The 19,287-nt window shown below is 37.3% G+C and overlaps 1 protein-coding gene across 10 annotated transcripts in view; it reads left to right on the plus strand.

The window, feature by feature from the left end:
- The window catches only part of LOC136837064 (calcium-activated chloride channel regulator 1-like), a 151,536-nt gene extending 134,427 nt beyond the window's left edge, over nucleotides 1-17,109 (plus strand). For 7 of the 10 annotated variants that reach the window (XM_067101662.1, XM_067101656.1, XM_067101661.1 and 4 more), the window contains 18 exons: nucleotides 1,695-1,832; nucleotides 2,632-2,785; nucleotides 2,898-3,081; nucleotides 3,239-3,371; nucleotides 3,509-3,642; nucleotides 5,585-5,779; nucleotides 6,419-6,554; nucleotides 7,609-7,739; nucleotides 8,774-8,930; nucleotides 9,217-9,435; nucleotides 9,718-9,834; nucleotides 10,098-10,198; nucleotides 10,609-10,762; nucleotides 11,975-12,071; nucleotides 12,721-12,821; nucleotides 13,132-13,327; nucleotides 15,657-15,882; nucleotides 16,069-17,109. In XM_067101662.1, coding sequence (XP_066957763.1) covers nucleotides 1,695-1,832; nucleotides 2,632-2,785; nucleotides 2,898-3,081; nucleotides 3,239-3,371; nucleotides 3,509-3,642; nucleotides 5,585-5,779; nucleotides 6,419-6,554; nucleotides 7,609-7,739; nucleotides 8,774-8,930; nucleotides 9,217-9,435; nucleotides 9,718-9,834; nucleotides 10,098-10,198; nucleotides 10,609-10,762; nucleotides 11,975-12,071; nucleotides 12,721-12,821; nucleotides 13,132-13,327; nucleotides 15,657-15,882; nucleotides 16,069-16,540 — 3,045 coding nt within the window. In that variant the 3' untranslated portion in view covers nucleotides 16,541-17,109. Of the gene's footprint in view, nucleotides 1-1,694; nucleotides 1,833-2,631; nucleotides 2,786-2,861; nucleotides 3,082-3,238; nucleotides 3,372-3,508; nucleotides 3,643-5,584; nucleotides 5,780-6,418; nucleotides 6,555-7,608; nucleotides 7,740-8,773; nucleotides 8,931-9,216; nucleotides 9,436-9,717; nucleotides 9,835-10,097; nucleotides 10,199-10,608; nucleotides 10,763-11,974; nucleotides 12,072-12,720; nucleotides 12,822-13,131; nucleotides 13,328-15,656; nucleotides 15,883-16,068 lie in introns of all 10 variants that reach the window. The other 3 variants (XM_067101664.1, XM_067101665.1, XM_067101666.1) reach the window with 1 other exon arrangement.
- The last annotated feature ends 2,178 nt before the right edge of the window (nucleotides 17,110-19,287 follow it).

Here is a 19,287-nt window from a genome sequence, read left to right on the forward strand (position 1 = left end):
ATCATTATTCCAGTAACGGAATTTCAATTTTTGGCTCAGATCGAAAATGCAAATGCAAATAACTCAGCTGGAAGTTGACTGACTCATTATTTCATTTCAATTGAGCAAATATAAAAATGAATGTCTATTGTGTGATCTCTTATGAGCGCTTACATGTAAATGTAGTGGATACTGATAGCTAGTGCTGGGCATTAGACAAGGCTGACGGATTAATTGCAAGGTTTTCTAAGGTTACTCATGGTGAAGACACTTTTCTCATAAGCAAGAGGTCCCAGGTTCAATTTCCGCGCAAGGCATGATGCCTTAGGCTCATTCCACATGAAATCGCATTGTGTCTCTGTTTTCCAGGTCGTACATCGAGTACCTGTTCATTAACTAACTTTGGTGGGTTGCACCTGTGGTGTGAGTAGAGTACACCAGGGGGAATGGCGGGTTGTCTATTTTTTTTTTTTTTACTCTTGTTTCTTGTTATTAAGTCCAGTGGATCTGTTCAGGAACTGGGATGGTACCCCGTTAGGGTAACTATAAATACTATAAGATTTTTGTTTTGTCACTTATAGCGTCTGGCTTTTGTGCAGTAATTTCTCTCTCTCTCTCTCTCTCTCTCTCTCTCTCTCTCTCTCTCTCTCTCATTAACTTGCATTGTATCAATTACAATACTGTACATTACCACAAGATAAGTGAGGGTTTTATAACAACAAGTGACTTTCACTAAAGGTAAATTCATGCATCTATTCTGAACTGATCATTTTCTCTCTCTCTCTCTCTCTCTCTCTCTCTCTCTCTCTCTCTCTCTCTCTCTCTCTCTCTCTCTCTCTCTCTCTCGTAAAAGGAACAGTTGCAAGGCTAGTCAGCTTACGAACCGACCAGTTAACTTTGACCTGAGCTAATTCAACATATTTGGAAAAGCTTTCGCGTCTATCACTGAGGGAAGACTCCAATTGTCGGATTTGCTTCTAGTCACTGAGGTCTATTGAACTTACACAATATCCGAAACAACTAATATGCTATTTTATAGATCCTTCACCTGGATTTTTATGAATGACAGAAAATTGTTATAGATCCATGATTGGGTCATAGTAAATGAACGAATATTGGTACATTGACGGCGAAGAACGCCTTGTAATTGATATCCTTATCATCAATAATAATAATAGTCTTCCCTATACAGTACCTCCGCTTTCCCTACATCGTCAGTGCGTCGGTAACTCCAACTGCGCTTGCGTGCATAGTCAGCCCACTGGTGGAAAGCAAATTATGAGTTCAAATAGTCATGATCCTAGCTTCTGTGTCTGTTTTTATGATAGTTGCATTTGATGCCTTAATTCTTAATGGAGAATGTGTGATGGACTGAATCTTACTGCTATTACTTTTCATTTCAATGTGATGAATGAACTTGTTAGAGAATGGCTTGCGATCTGAATCCAAATTTAAGATTGTAATTGACAAACGTCTCTCTCTATTTTACTCAGGTAAATTTTATGGAATGAGATCTCCTCTTGGTTGATCTATGCAATTAGTATATAAACACTGGATTTAAAGTACAGAGAAAAAAGAAAATGAAAGAATAATATGATTGTAACAGTGTCTTAAAGAGCACAAAGTATCTTCTCCTGAAACTCCTGTAAGCAGCACACCTATGACAACAGTGAAAAATTCGACGTCTTGAATTGATTCCGTTTTTTTTTCTTTAGGAAATGATTCAGGAGGCTTCGAGGAGATTATTCCGGGCGACGCACTTCAGGGCATATTTCCGTCACGTGAAGATTCTGATCCCGAAGTCTTGGGTCAACACGCCTGTCAACAACACTGCTCTCAGCGAGAACTATGAAGTGAGTATGATCGTTTCTTGAAGAAAATACGGGGCAACTCTGATAGCCGATAAGGTAATACTACCAGAACTGTTGTTATTTCATTATTATACTATATATCACCTCTTATCGCCTATTTCGTTTCGTTTTTGAAAAGAAACGAAACATGGTCAGTATTCTTGAACCAAATGAAATAAGGTCAATATTCTTAAAACGGACGAAACGAAACTTGGTCACTACTCTTGAAACGAAACGAGACATGGTCAGTATTCTAAAAAGAAAAAAAAAATTAAATAAACTTAACATGGTCAATATTCTTGAAACGAATGAAAAGAAACATTGTCAGTATTCTTGAAACGAAACGCAACATGGTCTATATTCTTCCTTGCTGCATTGACCCGAGATTGGTCTTATAACTTCTACAGTGTGTACCGAAACTTAATGCTATCACCAAAGCGTAAAGGTAGAGGTTATGTTAAAAGAGTAACTATCATGCAAAAGTAATTGGAGATGAATTAGTAAGTAAAAATTGGCTTTATTAAAGTTTAGATGCTTGCAAGTGCATTGTTCGCTCGGTGAATGAATTTGGTCAATAACTTAGATTTTCAATGTAATTTCTTTTCAGCATAGGGCATTTTCGTTCATATTTAATTGTCGCTTAAATTTCTTATGTCCCCTACAATACTCTGTACCTCAAGGTAAATATATTTCCCTGGCGTTTGCTGAATTTACTCTGCAGTCAGAATGTTTATGTAAGCAGCGATATACCCAGTTCTCGACTTCACCAAATGACACACATACGAATTTTCCTCTTCCTCAGGACAGCGAAATACGCATTGACCACATGAACAGCGTGTACAAAAACCAGCCATACACTCACCAACCAGGCGGATGCGGCGTTTCTGGAAAGTACATCCATCTCACTCCTGATTATCTCACCGACATGTCGCAGGCGGCCTGGTGGGGCCCCAGAGGTAAGCTAGCTCTGGGAGGGGATGTCGCTTCAAGATCTGGTGCATATGAGACACCAAGATGTCCTCGTTTCAAAAGGTAATCTTTTTGCCTTTTATCGTTTGGCATAAACAGGGAAGGCCCTCTTGATGGAGTGGGCCAAGCTGAGATGGGGTGTCTTTGATGAGCTGGGCTACCCGGGAGATGAAAGCTTCCCCCTCTTCTACATTCTTGACGACCGAGAAAACGGTGGACACTTCGGAGGAGGCAAAATCCATCCAACATACTGCGCTGACAAAGTGGTCGAGGGACGCCAAATGTAAGATTCCTCTTTGTCTCTGTCTTGGAGAAGTAGAGAGGGAGTCAAACTGTTTTGATTTCTGTTGTGATCGTTTCACTGGAGAGTTGTGTTGTTATTCCTTCATCTATTTTCATGCAGCGTGTTCAGATTCTATCAGCATCTTCTTCTTCATCAGAGACAAGCGAGGTCGCAGTGGGTGTGGCCTGAACGCTCAAGGTGAACCTGACCAGAACTGTCGTTTCCTTCCATACAGAGACCAAATTGCATCCTCTTCGTTAATGTCTTATCCTTTAATATTTAGTGATACGGTAAGGAATATGATAATGAAATAAAAAAGATAGGCAACTGCCCAATATCTAATCTTATTCATGTTCTTTTCATAACATCTCTTCTCTTAGAGGAGAGAAGCCTAATAAATAATAATCTTCGTTTACCTCCAAACAAGGTTGTGGACTTCTGTGATGACCAGCAGAGTGACCATCCTCACAACTCTGTAGCCCCAACAAAGCAGAATCTCTTCTGTGGTGGACGATCAGTGTGGAGTGTGATGAATGATCACCCAGATTTCCAGGCTGGAGCGTAAGTAAAAATGCTAGATAAGAAAAACAGAAAGGACCTCAAAATAAACTGGTTTACGTGTTAGTACATTAATATTATAGCTTCTGTGCCTTCATAAACATTTTCCCATGCTCCAAGCTGAATCACCATGCCTATAGAAGTAAGCAAAATTACAGACTGCCTGATCTGTCTGGTGAAACTGCAAAGGACTCATTGGGAAATTTTCAGTATACATTTTGGGATGTCAACCATTGATCAAAGACCAAAGTATTAACTTGCTAATGTGATGCATATGAGAAATGAAGCACATCACCAAAGCATATTCCACAGATTTTCATAAAACAGTAGGCTATAGAGAATTTCTGTGAGGTCTGGTAACAATTTAGGTCCAGATGAAGATTCTGTTCTTGCTTCGAATATATTCAAAATTTCTTGGGATGTTTTACGAGAGCTAAGGACCAATATTTTAGATTTTGGTAATGATTTTGGTGCACAACTTTATCCAGACCCAAAAGGAAGAAACTGTTGAACCTTTAAGATGTGTTTTCCCTACCTAGTACCCGCCTATGAATGAAACTCTTCCATTTTAGGTCAATAACGGTTTTTCTTATTATGATAAATTTTTGTCATCAACGCTGTGAGATCCCATGTTGTCTTTTATCAAATGCTCTGTGGCAATTGAGAATATTTAGGATAAAGATCTGTTAAGTAGATTTCCTGCTTTATTGCTCCACCCTGAAAACTTATCGAAGCTCCTTGTTGTCGGTGGTGTATCATATAATCCTTTCCAATTTTAGATGTATTGCTTTTCATGCCTTGTTAATGATTCATATCTTCATTTCTCTCATTTCTTTGCCTCTCGACTTTGCTCTGTTGTCTGCACTCAATGTCGAATTTTCTTTTGAATTATATCAGCTACAGTTTAGAGATCATTTCTGAATAGTGACCCCATAATGTAATATAACTCAGCGTCTTCAGATTATTTCTACCAATTTATCTCGTTACTTTTTCACATGCTTCTGTTATCTTTGATGAAACTAAATTTCAAACTTGTCCTCCAACCACAAAATTGTATTTTTAAAACGTAAGTGATGTGTTTCGGTACTGTAGACCATTCTTTATCAAAGGTACTAACACTTCACTGGCCTTTTATTCTCTGCTTAGAATATTGTTCTTTTATTTTGAGTGCTCCCTTCTTGGCAGGATTGAATCAAAATCAAACCGTCTTATAATTGCAACTGTGGCTTCGATATCTTCCTTTTTGTAGGAGCAGTTTCAACTACTTTCGTAAGACATGAGCGTAAAGCATTAAGTACCATATTACCTCCATCAATTGTTAATTTTTCATTGCTTATGGTTATTTTCATGCCTTATTATATTACTTTATATGAAGTTTAATATGAAGCTTTCATCCTTGAATTGTTCCTTCAATAAGTTTCGGGACGATTCTGTGCTTCTGAAGTCGAGAGAGTGAGAAAGAGATAGAGATAAAAGTGCTTAGATTTAATTTTATTTCTTTGTGTCATATATTTACAAACCGTAGGTGGGATATCACGTAAGTAACAAAGGCATTTTCCTTGAAGAACAGGGTTTTTTTTTTAATCAAACATTAATTTTCAAAAGTTATATAATTTCCAGTCGCTTTATAAAGTTTAAGTCCGTAAAATAATATTAGGAAAACCTACATGAAAATGTTAAAAGATATGTAATATAGTTTGCAAACTTATTTCCCTAGCCTAATATGTCACAAGGAAAAATCACTGCATATTGTGTTAATCCTAGATGTCCTTCTGATGCTTAACAAAGAGAAGGAAGTGGTATAATTCTCGATAATAATCTGCCTCCAAAATGTATTATATTGTCACAGAAATATAATTTTTCGTAGAACAAATCCATTTTAGATGGATGTCATAAGGACACCCAAATGGGAAAACTAATCAAACCCTTTATCGCTCTCTTCCAGCAATCCTCCGACGGACAGGTACCTCGACCCCGTGATCGAACTGGTACAACACGCCGATGCCCATTATGCCCTCGTGCTGGATTACTCGGGCAGCATGAACGATCATTATCGAGTCCACAAGTTGAGGAAGACAGCGCGACGGTGGCTCCTCCACGAGGTGGCTCAAGGAAGCTACGTGGCCATCATCCGATTTTCGTACGTTGGTGTCGGTTGTCCCTGGTTTGTTGGTGGTGGCATTTTTGTCGAGATCATTTTGTTTCATATTGGAGTTTTGGTTGTATATCGATGCGAAGCTTTATTTAAATGATATACGAATTCTATGGAGATAGCTCTAGATAAATGTGATACTGTTTCACAGTTAATAATTGCCTTACAGAGATGGGAGTAACTGTATATATGTATTCATATATATGTATATATTCCATATATATATATATATATATATATATATATATATATATATATATATATATATATATATATATATATATATGGGTGTGTGTGTGTGTGGTGGGTATATATATATATATATATATATATATATATATATATATATATATATATATATATATATATACACACGTGTGTGTACACGTGTGTTTGTGTATGTAGTGTATGTGTCGGTGAATTTACGAGAGACTTTCAAGCAAGTTCATTCGTTTGGTGAAAGTTTCTTTATTTTTATTAGTTAGGCAGATAATAAAGAAAAAGATTCTGGGATATCAGTTGTAACAAGCCGAGAAAGAAGAACTGTTTTCTTCCACAGTTTATTGCTTGAATGAAAGATTTTTGCAGACACTGAGAGAATGTTCTTAGATTGAGGAATTTTCGCAGAAAAGCAGCGAAGTTGGTCCATCCACTGACAAAGATCGCCGATGAGGAATCTCGACGGGCTCTTGCGGATTCCTTGGGAACCACGGCGGATGGTGGCACCAGCATCGGTGCTGGTCTTTACGTCGCAGTAAAAAAGGTAATTTCGATTTTGCTTTTTCAGTTATGCTAGAAGTGAGAATTGCATAAAATTAAAACATTTTTTGGCTGTACCGCCAAGGGTCACAGCTCCGGTATCCAAACCGGGTTTAATGTGATCTCCATAGAATTTCATGGAAACTCAGATTTTTAGCCATGTATGATTAAAGTATATATGTTTGCGTTTTTAATCCCATTGCTGCTTTTGTTTTTTCTAAGATTTAAGTAAATCCCCAATTTTCTGCTGTATATCAGTTTGTACTGAGTTCTTTGTCGATGTGAGACGTTTTGTAACTTTTGAGTGATTTTTAGCAACCGGCTAAATATTCTTCATGATTCCATGATCTTGTGGTATGTGACGCACTGAATCTGAAATTAGTTCCCACGCACTCACTGGCCCCGTAAGGGGATAGTGCTGTCAGTGCGCCTCGCGTGGTGCACTGGTGGCACTACTAAAGGGTGTTGGCAATTACCCTCCGTCCCCTAGCTGCATCCACTTTTTAGCCTTTTATTTTACCTCCATCCCCACCTCCATTTTTTAGACTTGCTGTCCAACCTTTGTACCTATTACGTCTTAGTGCGACTGAGGGATTTTCTCGAAGTTCCACCTCTACAGTAGATCTTTGTACTTCATCTCATCTTCTGGATCTCTTGATCTTGCTCTTTGCAGCGTCCCTTCGGCCCCTAGCTGCGACCCCTTTCATTCCTTTTCCTGTACCTCCGTTCATATTCTCTTTCTTCCATCTTACTTTCCACCCTCTCCTAACAATTGTTTCATAGTACAACTGCGAGGTTTTGCTCCTGTTACACCTTTCGATCCTTTTTACTGTCAATTTCCGTTTCAGCGCTGAATGGCCTCATAGGTCCCAGCGCTTGGCCTTTGGTTTAAATTTTATATATATTCTCTGCTCTTAATCTTGCTGTCCAACCACTCGAACTCTCTCTTTTCACTGTCACAAGCGCTGAAGAGCCGAAAATGACCCAGTGTCCGGCTTGGCAGCTTAAATTTCATAAATCAGATCAGGCACTCACTGCGAAAACCCGCCTTCCCCCAGATTCTGAACAACGTGACCAACCCGGTCATTCTCCTGATCACTGATGGAGAGGAAAACGAGAACCCGAGGATTGAGCACATCATGAAGAACGTCCTCGAGTCCGGGGTCCGAGTGGTGACCGTGGCATTTGGGTACGTGGTCCGTGAGTAGGAGACATTTCTGGGATTCTGGCTGAAAAGAGTTCCGTTTGATTAAACTGTTCTTAATGCTTCTTAGTAGATACATTGAGGCAATAAGAATTAGGAGTTTTTAAGAATAGGGCTGCACATTCGAAATCAATGTCCATGAATGGTTTGAGCTAATGTTAAAGTCCGCATAAAAAAAAATCATGCTTTTAACAAGGACTTCGTTTGGTGTACATATGTAAATCAAGCTAAGTCTGTGTTGAAAAAATTAATCTAATATTATTCATCAATGTGTAGCACAGATCCCATTATGACATTAACTTCAGAATCACGAAATAGAAATGAAATAATCGCTAATTTTACATTTTATGTTAGCATTTATTTATGAGGTACCTGAGATTCCATTGTAAGATCTCTTAATTACCTTCCTTACATCCTCAACAGCCACTTCTACAAGCATTCTCAACTTTACACCAGTTTTTTCCAGTCTTGCTTTCTTGAGCGCTGCCTCTGTTATGTTATCCGCGCTGAAGTTAAGTTAAGTTAAGAGCTAGTTTTTGCCAGACCACTGTTATGTTATCCGCGCTGAAGAAATCTTCAAAATATTAACTCCATCGACGCAAGGTTTCAGTACTTTAGACAGCATCTCTCCATTTACATCCCTTATTCTAAAGGCCACGTCCTCATTTAGCTTTCTCATTGGATGTACTTCCGGACGTGACATCTTTCAATCGCTTAGATTCACTTGCGAATTTTCATTACTTCCCTTTTCTTTCTCTCCTCGTTTCTTCTTGACTACCTCATTTACCTTTTTGTATATCCGTACACTGTATTCTCTTTTGTCTTCTATTTACACATACACACAAGCACACACTCATATATATATATATATATATATATATATATATATATATATATATATATATATATATATATATATATATATATATATATATATATATATATATATATATATATATATGAGCATCATGCATAAACAAAGGCATACACACTCGACTCTAAAACTCTTTGTCTTGCAGAGCTGAGGCCGACCCTAAACTGGAGCGCATTGCTCAATTGACAGGTGGAAAAACCTTCACCGTGAATGACCTAGACGAAGGCCTTATGCTCGAAGATGCCTTTGAAGGCGCCTTGACGTACCAACCTCCTCCACCCAAATTCAATTCTAGCGTTGTGGTAAGCTTCTAAAAATTGCAAGCTAGTTTTCGTTATTAAAATCAGTTCAGATTATAAATATGCTCTTATGATTTGAATGCTTCGTACCTTAAAACCATCAATTTTTTCTAGCGGATATAGGCTACATGGCCTGAATGATTGCACTTTCATTCCCACAGATTCATCATTAAAATCAGCTAAATTAATAAGTATGCTCTTGTGGTTTGAATGCTTCGTACTTTCAAACCATCAATTTCTTTTCTTACGGATATGCATGGCCTGAAGGATTGCTTTTTCATTCCCACAGATTCATGAAAATGTCTACAAAGGCACTGACACCTTTACCAGTGGAACTTTTAATGTCGACTTCAGTATTGGGCGAAACCTCAAGTTCCGTTTAGACACGAATGACCAGCCACACGTGACACAGCTTCCGCATTTGATCAGGCCAGATGGCTCCGTCGTGGGAGGGTCTGAATTTGATCCCATGACTTACTCCTGGTCAATCACAGTACCGATGGCGGAGGTAGGTGTGGAGATTCTTGTTTTGAAAGGATAATATTGCGCGAATGGCCCTCGGATATCGACTTCCTTCATACAGAGTCTTCCTTCATCACCTAATATTATGATTGATGAACCATCAGACTTATAATTTATTATCATCTTTATTCTTGGGACCTTCAATTAAAGGCTTTCTCAGTTTACGTACTTCTAAATTCCTTTGCTGAATACAGGATTTCTTCAAGACTTACTCCGTGCATTTACCGGGTTTTATTTCTTTTCTCTTCGATGCTCTTGCCTGGTGAAGGAGGGCGAATGGCAATGGAAAGTAGGAGTCTCAGGTAATGACGAAAACTTCGTCAGGGTAAAAGTTACGGCCCAGACTCGAGATCCAAAAGTGGAACCAATCACTACCAAAGCATGGGTGAGTTTTTTTTTTTTTACTTTTTTCGCCTTTTTCATTACGCATTCATAGGACGTTATTTTTTTTTTTTTTTATAATGGCGATTATGGAAATATCTCATTCATCTTGGCTGTTTTAACACATTCACATAAAAGGTTTCTTCGTAAATATCCAAAAAAGTACGAGTTCATACCGTGCAGGTATTACAGTGCAATCTGTTTTTTCTCAAGCTAGGACAACTGGTTCGGTTAGCTGCTTTGACGTCTGAATTACCTTGATTTCAGGTGAGCAGCGGTGCACGTGACGTCAGCGCCAAAACGGAGAGGATCATCATTTACGCTGAAGTCAAACAAGGAAACAATCCAGTGGTTAACGCTAATGTCAGGTTAGGGTTAAACAGCTTGGTATGTGGTTACAGTTGAATACAATACTCTATGATAGTCATCCCCATGAAGGCGATTCTGGCAGCTCGGCCCGCGTTCGGATGGAAAACCCTCATCGGGGCACCAGCCACCGCTAGAATGTTCCTTATTTGACCACACCCCTGACAGGATGACGTTTAACAGCCTCACCCCTGAATTGTCTTTTTATAAGACCAGAGGAGAAACTTCTTTTGACAACGCCAATAAATGGTCGAAAAATGGTGACAGTTGAAATAAATAATGCTTGCAATGCTAACATTACATTTAGTATTTCAGCCAGCGTTGCTAACATGTTTGATTTGAGAACACCTTATAGGCAAGAACCCATCATATTTAAGAGAAGGTATGTTTCATCCATTGATTGTCTTTGCAGTGCATTAGTGACCCCGCCTAATGATTTTGACCCGCCGGAGGTGTATTTCCTGTTGGATAACGGTCAAGGCGCTGATACACAGGCTGGAGATGGCGTCTACTCACGGTATATGACCAAATATTACGGAACTGGAAGATACAGCGTGAAGGCCCAGGTAAGTTCGTGACGACACGGATAGTATTGACGGTGAAAATGACGTATTTTCGACTTTAAAATTAATTTTTCAACGAGAAGAATGTATAGGTTAAATGGTAAAGGTCTTTGGGAATTTAAGACCTTACAAAGCGATTCAAATGTTTTTTCCATATTAAAGAGATAAAGCTAAGTGCTCATACCCATAAGTTCTTCTTACAAAGTCCATATTACTACCAAATTTGGATCCTAGAATCCCTCATTTTTTCAGCTTCATGGGAGAATCAGCAAACTTTCTACATCACACTCGATGTCAAAAATCTCTGTAGAAATATATACAGATATAGATTATATTAGCATTACATACTTAGGAACAACTGATGTACTTATTCCAGGAGCGATCAACAGCTGTTTTTAGTTTTCAGTTTGATTCGTCTCTCCATCCATTGCTCTTGAGCTGTTTAATTATCACTTCTGTTTTTTCTGTTTTAGGTTTTTTTTTTTTTTTTTTTGATAGGTTTTGGTCGTCCTTTTTATGTGTTTTTCCATTTGCTTCTACGGAGGTAACCGTATGTGATTTTTATTTCGTTGGTAGTCGCTGTATTGGTGTTTATATTTGTTGTTATTACAACGTCTGTCATTCTTCTTTGATTGAAGATTTTACTCCTAAGGTTGAATATTTTCAGTGATACTAACCACTGCTTCAATTCCAGTGCTCAGGCAACACTTACAGTTGATGGTCGAAATGCACTGGATTTCACTTTTACTATGGTTACTGTCCTTTAGCTACAATGTTCTCTGTGGTTGCTGTGCTGTCCTTTTACTGTTCTCTCTTGTGTTGCTACGTCTTGGCCGTCAGTTCTGCTCAGGTTACTTTTAGTGCCGTTGTTTTTGAGTATTTTCTTCTTCTTTGTTTTCAGTCTTTAATCTTTTATTTCAAACTTAGTTGCAGTACTTTTGGTCGAGAGGACATATTTCCTCTTAAACATATTCACTTAATTAAAATTACATTATTCTTATTCAGTCTGGATGTGCATAGATATTATTTCCTGTTGTGCAGACGACATTTCAAGCTGATACATTTATCAGTTCCAATATGAGTAAGAGATTGAGAGAGTTAATGTTATGTCCAGTTTTATTCATAACATGAAATTTGACGTAAACACCTTTTGCAGTAAGTTATTGATCTAATATCCATTAGTAGACCAGTTCAAGCTTACGAATTTCTCCACAGGTTACAGATGGAGGACAAGCTGTGATCAACAGAGGCTTCCTCACTGCTACGTCCCAGAGGCGTCGAAGGAGATCTCCGGCTTTTTACGGTGATTTAGGTAATCCTTCCATGGGAGAAAGACTCCTTGGAAATCTAAACAGAATTTTGAAACAATAAGTAGAGAATACAGTCTGTCTTACAATAAATAAGTAACAGTGGAAAATTATTTCAAAATATGAATGAAAATTGAGATTTGATTCTCAAGCAACTAGTCAAAAAAAAACGATAAATGAAATATTTCTAAACATGCAAAAAGGAAATATGATTTCAAAAATTAAAAATAGAAAATATAATATGATTTTAGTGCCATAAGCATAACTGAGAAATGATTTAAAATCAATAGGTGCAAAATGAATAGAATTTAAAAGCAAAGATTCGAAAGGAAATGTACTTTTCAAGTAACTTACAAAGAATTGCTATTCAAAGCAACACGGTAAACAGGAATACGATTTTAAAACACTAAGAAAAGAGAATATAATTTTCAAAAAGTGACAACGAACATTATTAAAATCAATAAGTAATAAAGAAATATAAAATTACTCTGTAAATAGGAAATACATTTTGAAAACAATAAAGTAGAATGAAACAGGATTGAAATCATACAGTAGATTAGCATAAAAAAAATGATAGAATAACACCACAAAGCTATCAAAAGTGAACACGTGGTCTGCGGTTTCCAGAAATAAATGTCCATTTTCCTCTTGCAGAGAGGCCCGATTACTGCTGCGGCAGTGTGATACCACTGGACCGGGACACTGCAGTGAATACTGGCTCCTTCAATCGAGTTGCAGTTGCAGGGTCCATTAAGGTGATGTAGAAAATGAGACAGCATTACTTTTAATTTTTTGGGTAAAAGTTTGCTTTTCTAAGTGCAACCGAAAGAAATGCTTAGCATAGTAGATTTCATTCACTTTGGTTAAAGACGGTTTGCTCATGTCTAAGAACGATGCTTCAAGTAGGTGTCGTATAGGACAAAAGTTAATTTATTTCTGATTAAATGATATAGATTTCTTGTCATCAGCATATCCTGAAAGTGAAGAAAATAGTTGCTTCATTCATTCCTCAGTCATGTGCATAACCTGATATTGTAGAAGACTCACGTTCTGTTCTTCTCTCAGGTGGCCGAGGTATCGACTCCAGAGAAAGTACCCGATATGCCAGAGGGTTCACCAGCCCCGCCGCAGGACCTGATGCCCCCCAGTGAAGTGAGAGACCTTCGAGTGTCCTTGACCGATCCGTCGACGTCACATTTATCTAGTCATAATATTTCTCTCTCTTGGACTGCCACTGGTGATGATCTAGATTCTGGAATAGGTATAAGTATTATGTCTAGTTACACACCTTTCTCTCGCCTTATAATATGATCATTTATGCATATTTTTTCCCTACAGGAGTGGATCTTGAGAAAAAAAATAGCACATTAATTACTGTCACGAACTTTCTTTAACTGCCGATTTATTAACGAACTCCTCCAAATGCAGAAAATGTCCACACCATTAGCTTCTTCAGATATCTACAGCTGGAGCATATCGGCAGTGCATGGGAATCCAAATACACCTTCAGTCATCCACCTCTATCTAGCAGGCACTCATTCACTTTCTCTTCCACTCCATGAATCCAGCGCTTTCAGCACCATCTCAAACAATCTGGTTTATTTTGTTTTCAGGTACCCTAACCTTTTTATTACTTCTCCATACTTCCTAATATCCTAACTCTTTCAGTCATCACTATTCCACATATACTATATAAATAGTTCGCCTCACCATCTTTTAATAATTTTCCATTCTTTCCTTTTCAACATTCAAATTTCGATGTTAGAAAAGAAAGTTGGTTCAAATGTCTTTCACAAGTGTCAACTATTGCTTCTACAGACAACTTAATCTTTCACGTCATTTTTTCTGTTCATGCTACTTTCCTCATCAAACTGTCATCCTGGTACATTTTCAAACAATTTCACTAGTCTCTGAAGTTTTCCTTCACTATACCAAAACAGGTATATATCACCTGCAAATATTAGTCACTCTTTATTCATTCACAAACCCCTTTCCTTATCTGTCCAAATTGCACCTACATCTCCGGCCCTTTCTCCGACTTGTCGCATTAGAGACTTGAGAAATAGTGGTGGAATTATAACGCCAAATGTGCCTCAGGCCCACTTTCACACAAAAACCGCATCTTCTTTTTTTTTTGCTTTCGTTACATAAGATTTTTATTAATCCTCCCAAAAATCTTGTTTTCTACATATCCTTACACTCTCACATGCACACACACACGTACACACATATATATTATATATATGTGTGCTTATAATATATATATATATATATATATATATATATATATATATATATATATATATATATATATATATATATATATGTGTATATGTATATAAAAACACAAAAGAATGGATTTTTACAGCGTTAAAGACAACTGTTGTCTTCGAAATATAACGCTGTAAAAACTTTGGTGTTTTTAAAATTAGGTAGATTTTAACAGATAACATTATTACACACAGACACACATATATATATATGTATATGTATATATATAATATATATATATATATATGTATATATATAATATCACGGTGATACAGGAACAGGGAAATACTCCAGGAAGCATATCCAGAGGAAGGTGTTGAAAACCACATCAGGTTACCTTCTTTTATTAGGTGGAATTATGAATGAACATCTTTTTAAAAGATAAAATAGTTTATACATACATTTAAATGTTACAGTAAGAATGAAATAAATAGAATAAAACACAATACTGTTTCACCTCTAGGTTGGTTGTGTTTTTTATTCTTATTTATTTCATTCTTACTGTAACATACTTATAACTGCTTTTATTGTGCACATGAAGATGTAATTCAGTACAAAATTACGAAACGTTGGTTTTATAAATAGTGATGTGTGGTTTTTGTCCGTCTTCCTCTGATATATATATATATATATATATATATATATATATATATATATATATATATATATATATATATATATATATATATATATATATATATATATATATATATATATATATATATATATATAATATGAAATATAAAACAACTGAGGCAAGATCTTTCGCCTTCATTCTAAGGCATTATCAAGCAAACTACATACAATGGAGCAAACGATTACAAAGAAGAATTGGTTTTACACACACCACCTAAGATTAGAATTAAGACGGAGTATATAAGAATCATTACTTTTAGGGTAGTTCTTTAGGTCAGGAACAGCTGTCTAGGATTATCTCAGGTAACTGGATAAAACAAGGATTGCCGATATTATTTAGATTCTCTTATAGTTCTCTCTCGAACATCTTGTACAGAATGGGGTCAAGCGTGCATATGCCTGGGTTTAAATTATCATCCTTTGTTAGGTGTATCAGTGTTATGTAAGTTTTCACTTAGGTGTACAAAAAAGCATTTTTCTTTTGGGCAGATTTCAACTGCATCATAACAGACCTTTGACTCATTGGACTGGAAAAAATACACTACGGAACCAGTTAGATACCTCAGCTCAAATGAACGAAGACGTGATACTGTACATAGTTCTAACTTGCCACTGATCTAGTTAATATGTTTATCCATGAGCATGTATGTCTCATTATAAACTGATTTATTTTTCCCCTTTAGCATCTGGTTACCTTATCCGTATGAGTTCTGATGCCCACGAACTGACAGAGGTCAATTTCGGTCGTGACCCTAACGATTCAAGTCTCATCTTGGATCCAAACAACGCAGAACTTCTCGTCGAGTCTGGGGCAAGAATTAAAGTTACGGCCATTGTGGAAATGGAATTGAACTCTGGGGAGACCTATTTCTTTGCTCTCAGAGCAGTGGACAAAGCAGGCTTGACGAGGTAGGTTAGACCGTGCTAGGTGGTTAGAACGGCTTGCATGCTATTTGATATGAAAAAGATACCGTTCACTGTGAACAAATTCACCTCGAGTGTATACATTAAACATTTTTCTGTGGGAGAAAGCAGTATTCTTTGAATAAGACAAATAACTGACCAAATATTTCCTCTCTCCTCCACATAACTTAGTCCTGTGTCCAACCTTGCGATGATCCACAAGCCGGACCTCCTGGAATTCATGACTTTTACATCAGCCTCTGATGACGACGCCTATTTCCCAGCCACCGAGGAAGAAATCGGTTACCCTGCATCGGGTTTCACAGCCTATTCCCCTCCACTGGAGAATGAGATTCACCTGTCAACGTCTGAGGCAGAGGTTCTCGCTAGCGAAGAGGTACTCGGTGAGGAGAACCCTGAAGGAGACTGGGGCAACGAAACCGAGATCCTGAGCACCGTGAGCTGGGACCCAGGGGCAGGAGAGCAGCCTCAAGATGCTTCTCCCTCTCTCGCTTCGGCCCCAGAGTCAGCAGAGGACCCTTTATTGGCCATCCCAATTTGGGCAATAGCGGTGATCGTGGTGTTCATTGTACTGATCGGCGTTCTGGTCGCCGTTGTTCTTTCTAAAAGGAGATACGGGAAATATGACTGTGTAGAGACCTGAGACCACTCAGCCAGTTTTAAGTCTGTAGCGATAGAGGAAGATATGTGATTTATTTTTGCTAAGTTTTCATTGTCCATTAATAGGTTACGTCACATAGTTTGCGTTTAGACTTAGAATACTGAAGTGGAAATGCGCGCAACACTTACTAAAATAAAGGAGGTGGGTCATGGGCCCTGAATGAAGTGATGGAAATTTCATGGTTCTGTTTGGTGCTTTATGTTCTCTGATGCGCTCACTGGAAAACATAACTAAGACGTTTCCAAGGCATATTTTGCTGCAGTATCGAAAAGCACACGCGCACTTCCGTGTCCATGGTTGGTGCTCTGAGAAGCATTTAATGATCTTATGATAGTGTTATTGTTTGAAAATACAACGCGCCTCAGAGAAACTCACACACGCATAACTTATATCATAAGTTACTGATTTTTTTTAAGTGATGTACAGTTATCATTAAGATATGTAAAATTCTTATGAATATACAGAAATTTATTTAAACAATATTTTGAACAAATAGTTATTTGCAAAAAATGTAACCAAGTTCAATATATATAAGGTATGTTTATACCTAACCCTGTCTCTTCCTATCCTAGCAGAACGACAATGAAACCAGTTGACTTTTTTCTCCTAAATCTTGTTTTATAGTTCCTCTTTTTTGAATTATGGAGATAAACGCAAAAGGTGACCGGCAGTGCAATGTTTCCAAAACATTTTTCTTTTTATTCGCAAGAGGAGATAGTTTTTGCACATTCAAATTTCAATGGTCCTTTGATTTGATGAAGTGTCTGGCCATCAATAAAAGAGAAATGCTTTGTTAACAATAACTGATGCCGACATTTTTTAATCGAAGTGAACTAGAAAATAAGGATAAACCTCAAGAAAATGGAATCAGAAGCTTGCTTTCTTTCCTATGAAGACAATTTTTTCTCTCGTGGTTGAAGTTGACTTAGCTTGTGGTTGAACAGGATGGGCGGGGGTCCTACTGTTAATAAGGATGATTCTCTTGGCGAGCGGGAGGCTACTAGAATTGTTTTCTCTCAAGAGCGAAGGTTTGCACTTAAAGTATTGATTTTTTTGGAAATTAAAGGAGCGTTTATATATGAAAGCAAAGATCAGAGACTAACAATGAATTTTTGTCACAAACAAGAAAAACAAAAGTTTAATTCAAATTACACTGGGAAACCCATCAACAAATGAATGAAAACTCAAACAACAAACAGACTGACCGATAAAGTGGCTTCTTACCCTGATTCTGGTGTGTATGAAATACATGCAATAGTGATACCGAGAGTTTGTAGATAATAACAGTAAATGGGTTTCAAAAAGGTTAATTACTGAGCACAAACTAGCGGTAAGATACTGATCAAAGACTCCAGGAATCCTCACGCTAAATGCTTCAGATCACAAAATTAATTGCTGTGAATCCATACTGCTTTTCAAGAATAACTATCCTTTACAAACCGAAGCTTCTGAAATCCGCCATCAGCACTCATGCCAACAATATGAATCTGTCAGGAGAGCACTAGACGCAAGAGATTCCATTGATTTGCTTACCACACGAAGCCCAGGTGCAGTTAACTGGTAACTAAATCAGTCTTGATTTCTTTTATAATAGGGTAAGCAGTCTAATCAATGTTCAGGATCCCACCAAAGTCGTTAATCCCTACCTAGATAGCATATGAATAATTCTTTCCCATATTCCTTCTATGAGGCCTTAGGTTCAAGGCACAACGTTATACTATAACAAGAAGAAATTCACTCTAGGATGTTTAAGTCAGCCTGTTGTTTAGATCTTTAGCACGTCCTATTGTAATTTGATAATTGTAGTTTAATAATTTTTCTGGTAGGGAAGGGGCTCTATTTCATGGAGGTTTAATTTTCACGCAGGCAAGAGGATCTGTTTCCATGAAGCAGTTTTTCAGATTGGACAGTGCGTCTAATCCCATATGAGTTGATTTTCGTAGTATGAAAAGGAGTATATTTTCATGAAGAATGCCTTTTCTGGAAAGATAGGGATGCTTTTTTCAAAGCGGCAGATTTTCGTCGAAGACAAGAGAGCTTTCTTAGTTGAATCTACCTATTGTTTTAGACTATTTTGAGAATCAGCTCATAAGGGTTAGAGTAATATATTTAATTGTGTTTGACGACAGCACTCAAAATTTCGCATGATGGAATATAGAAAATGAACGAATTAATGTAATTGATGGAATATAGAAAGCGAGCCCATGACAGATATTTCACAAAAAAGGACTGAAAAGGAAAAACCATTTTCTTTCATGTGTGGTATCCCAACTTTCTTTCTGTGCTAGTGTATAACTACAGTAAATCCTTATGGAACCAAAAAATAAAAGAGGGAGCGTGTAGTCGAATGTTTTATCCATCCTTAATAGGCTACTTAAGATCTAAAATTTCCTAAAATATGTTTTATGAAATATTTACGGGAAGAATAACAAAACGGCAACTGGGTACAATAAAGCTATTGAGCCTACAATCTTCATTTGGTACTCGAACACAAACACATAAGTAGAAAGTCAAAGTTATCCACCGCAGATTGAAAAAAAAAGGTGGGGAAGGGGAGGGGGGATAGCTAAAGGAGAAATAAACCGATAAAAATGTGTAAATTTTCCAAAGATGTAAATAAACGCATAAAAAAGATAGGGAAAGCAGAGAGACTGCTTAACAAAAAAAAAAAAAAAAAAAACTAGTTTAGGTACGCTACATGTAGACATCAAAGACGTAACTGCAAATTG

Source organism: Macrobrachium rosenbergii, chromosome 57 (assembly GCF_040412425.1).
Source record: "Macrobrachium rosenbergii isolate ZJJX-2024 chromosome 57, ASM4041242v1, whole genome shotgun sequence".
Classification (NCBI taxonomy): domain Eukaryota; kingdom Metazoa; phylum Arthropoda; class Malacostraca; order Decapoda; family Palaemonidae; genus Macrobrachium; species Macrobrachium rosenbergii.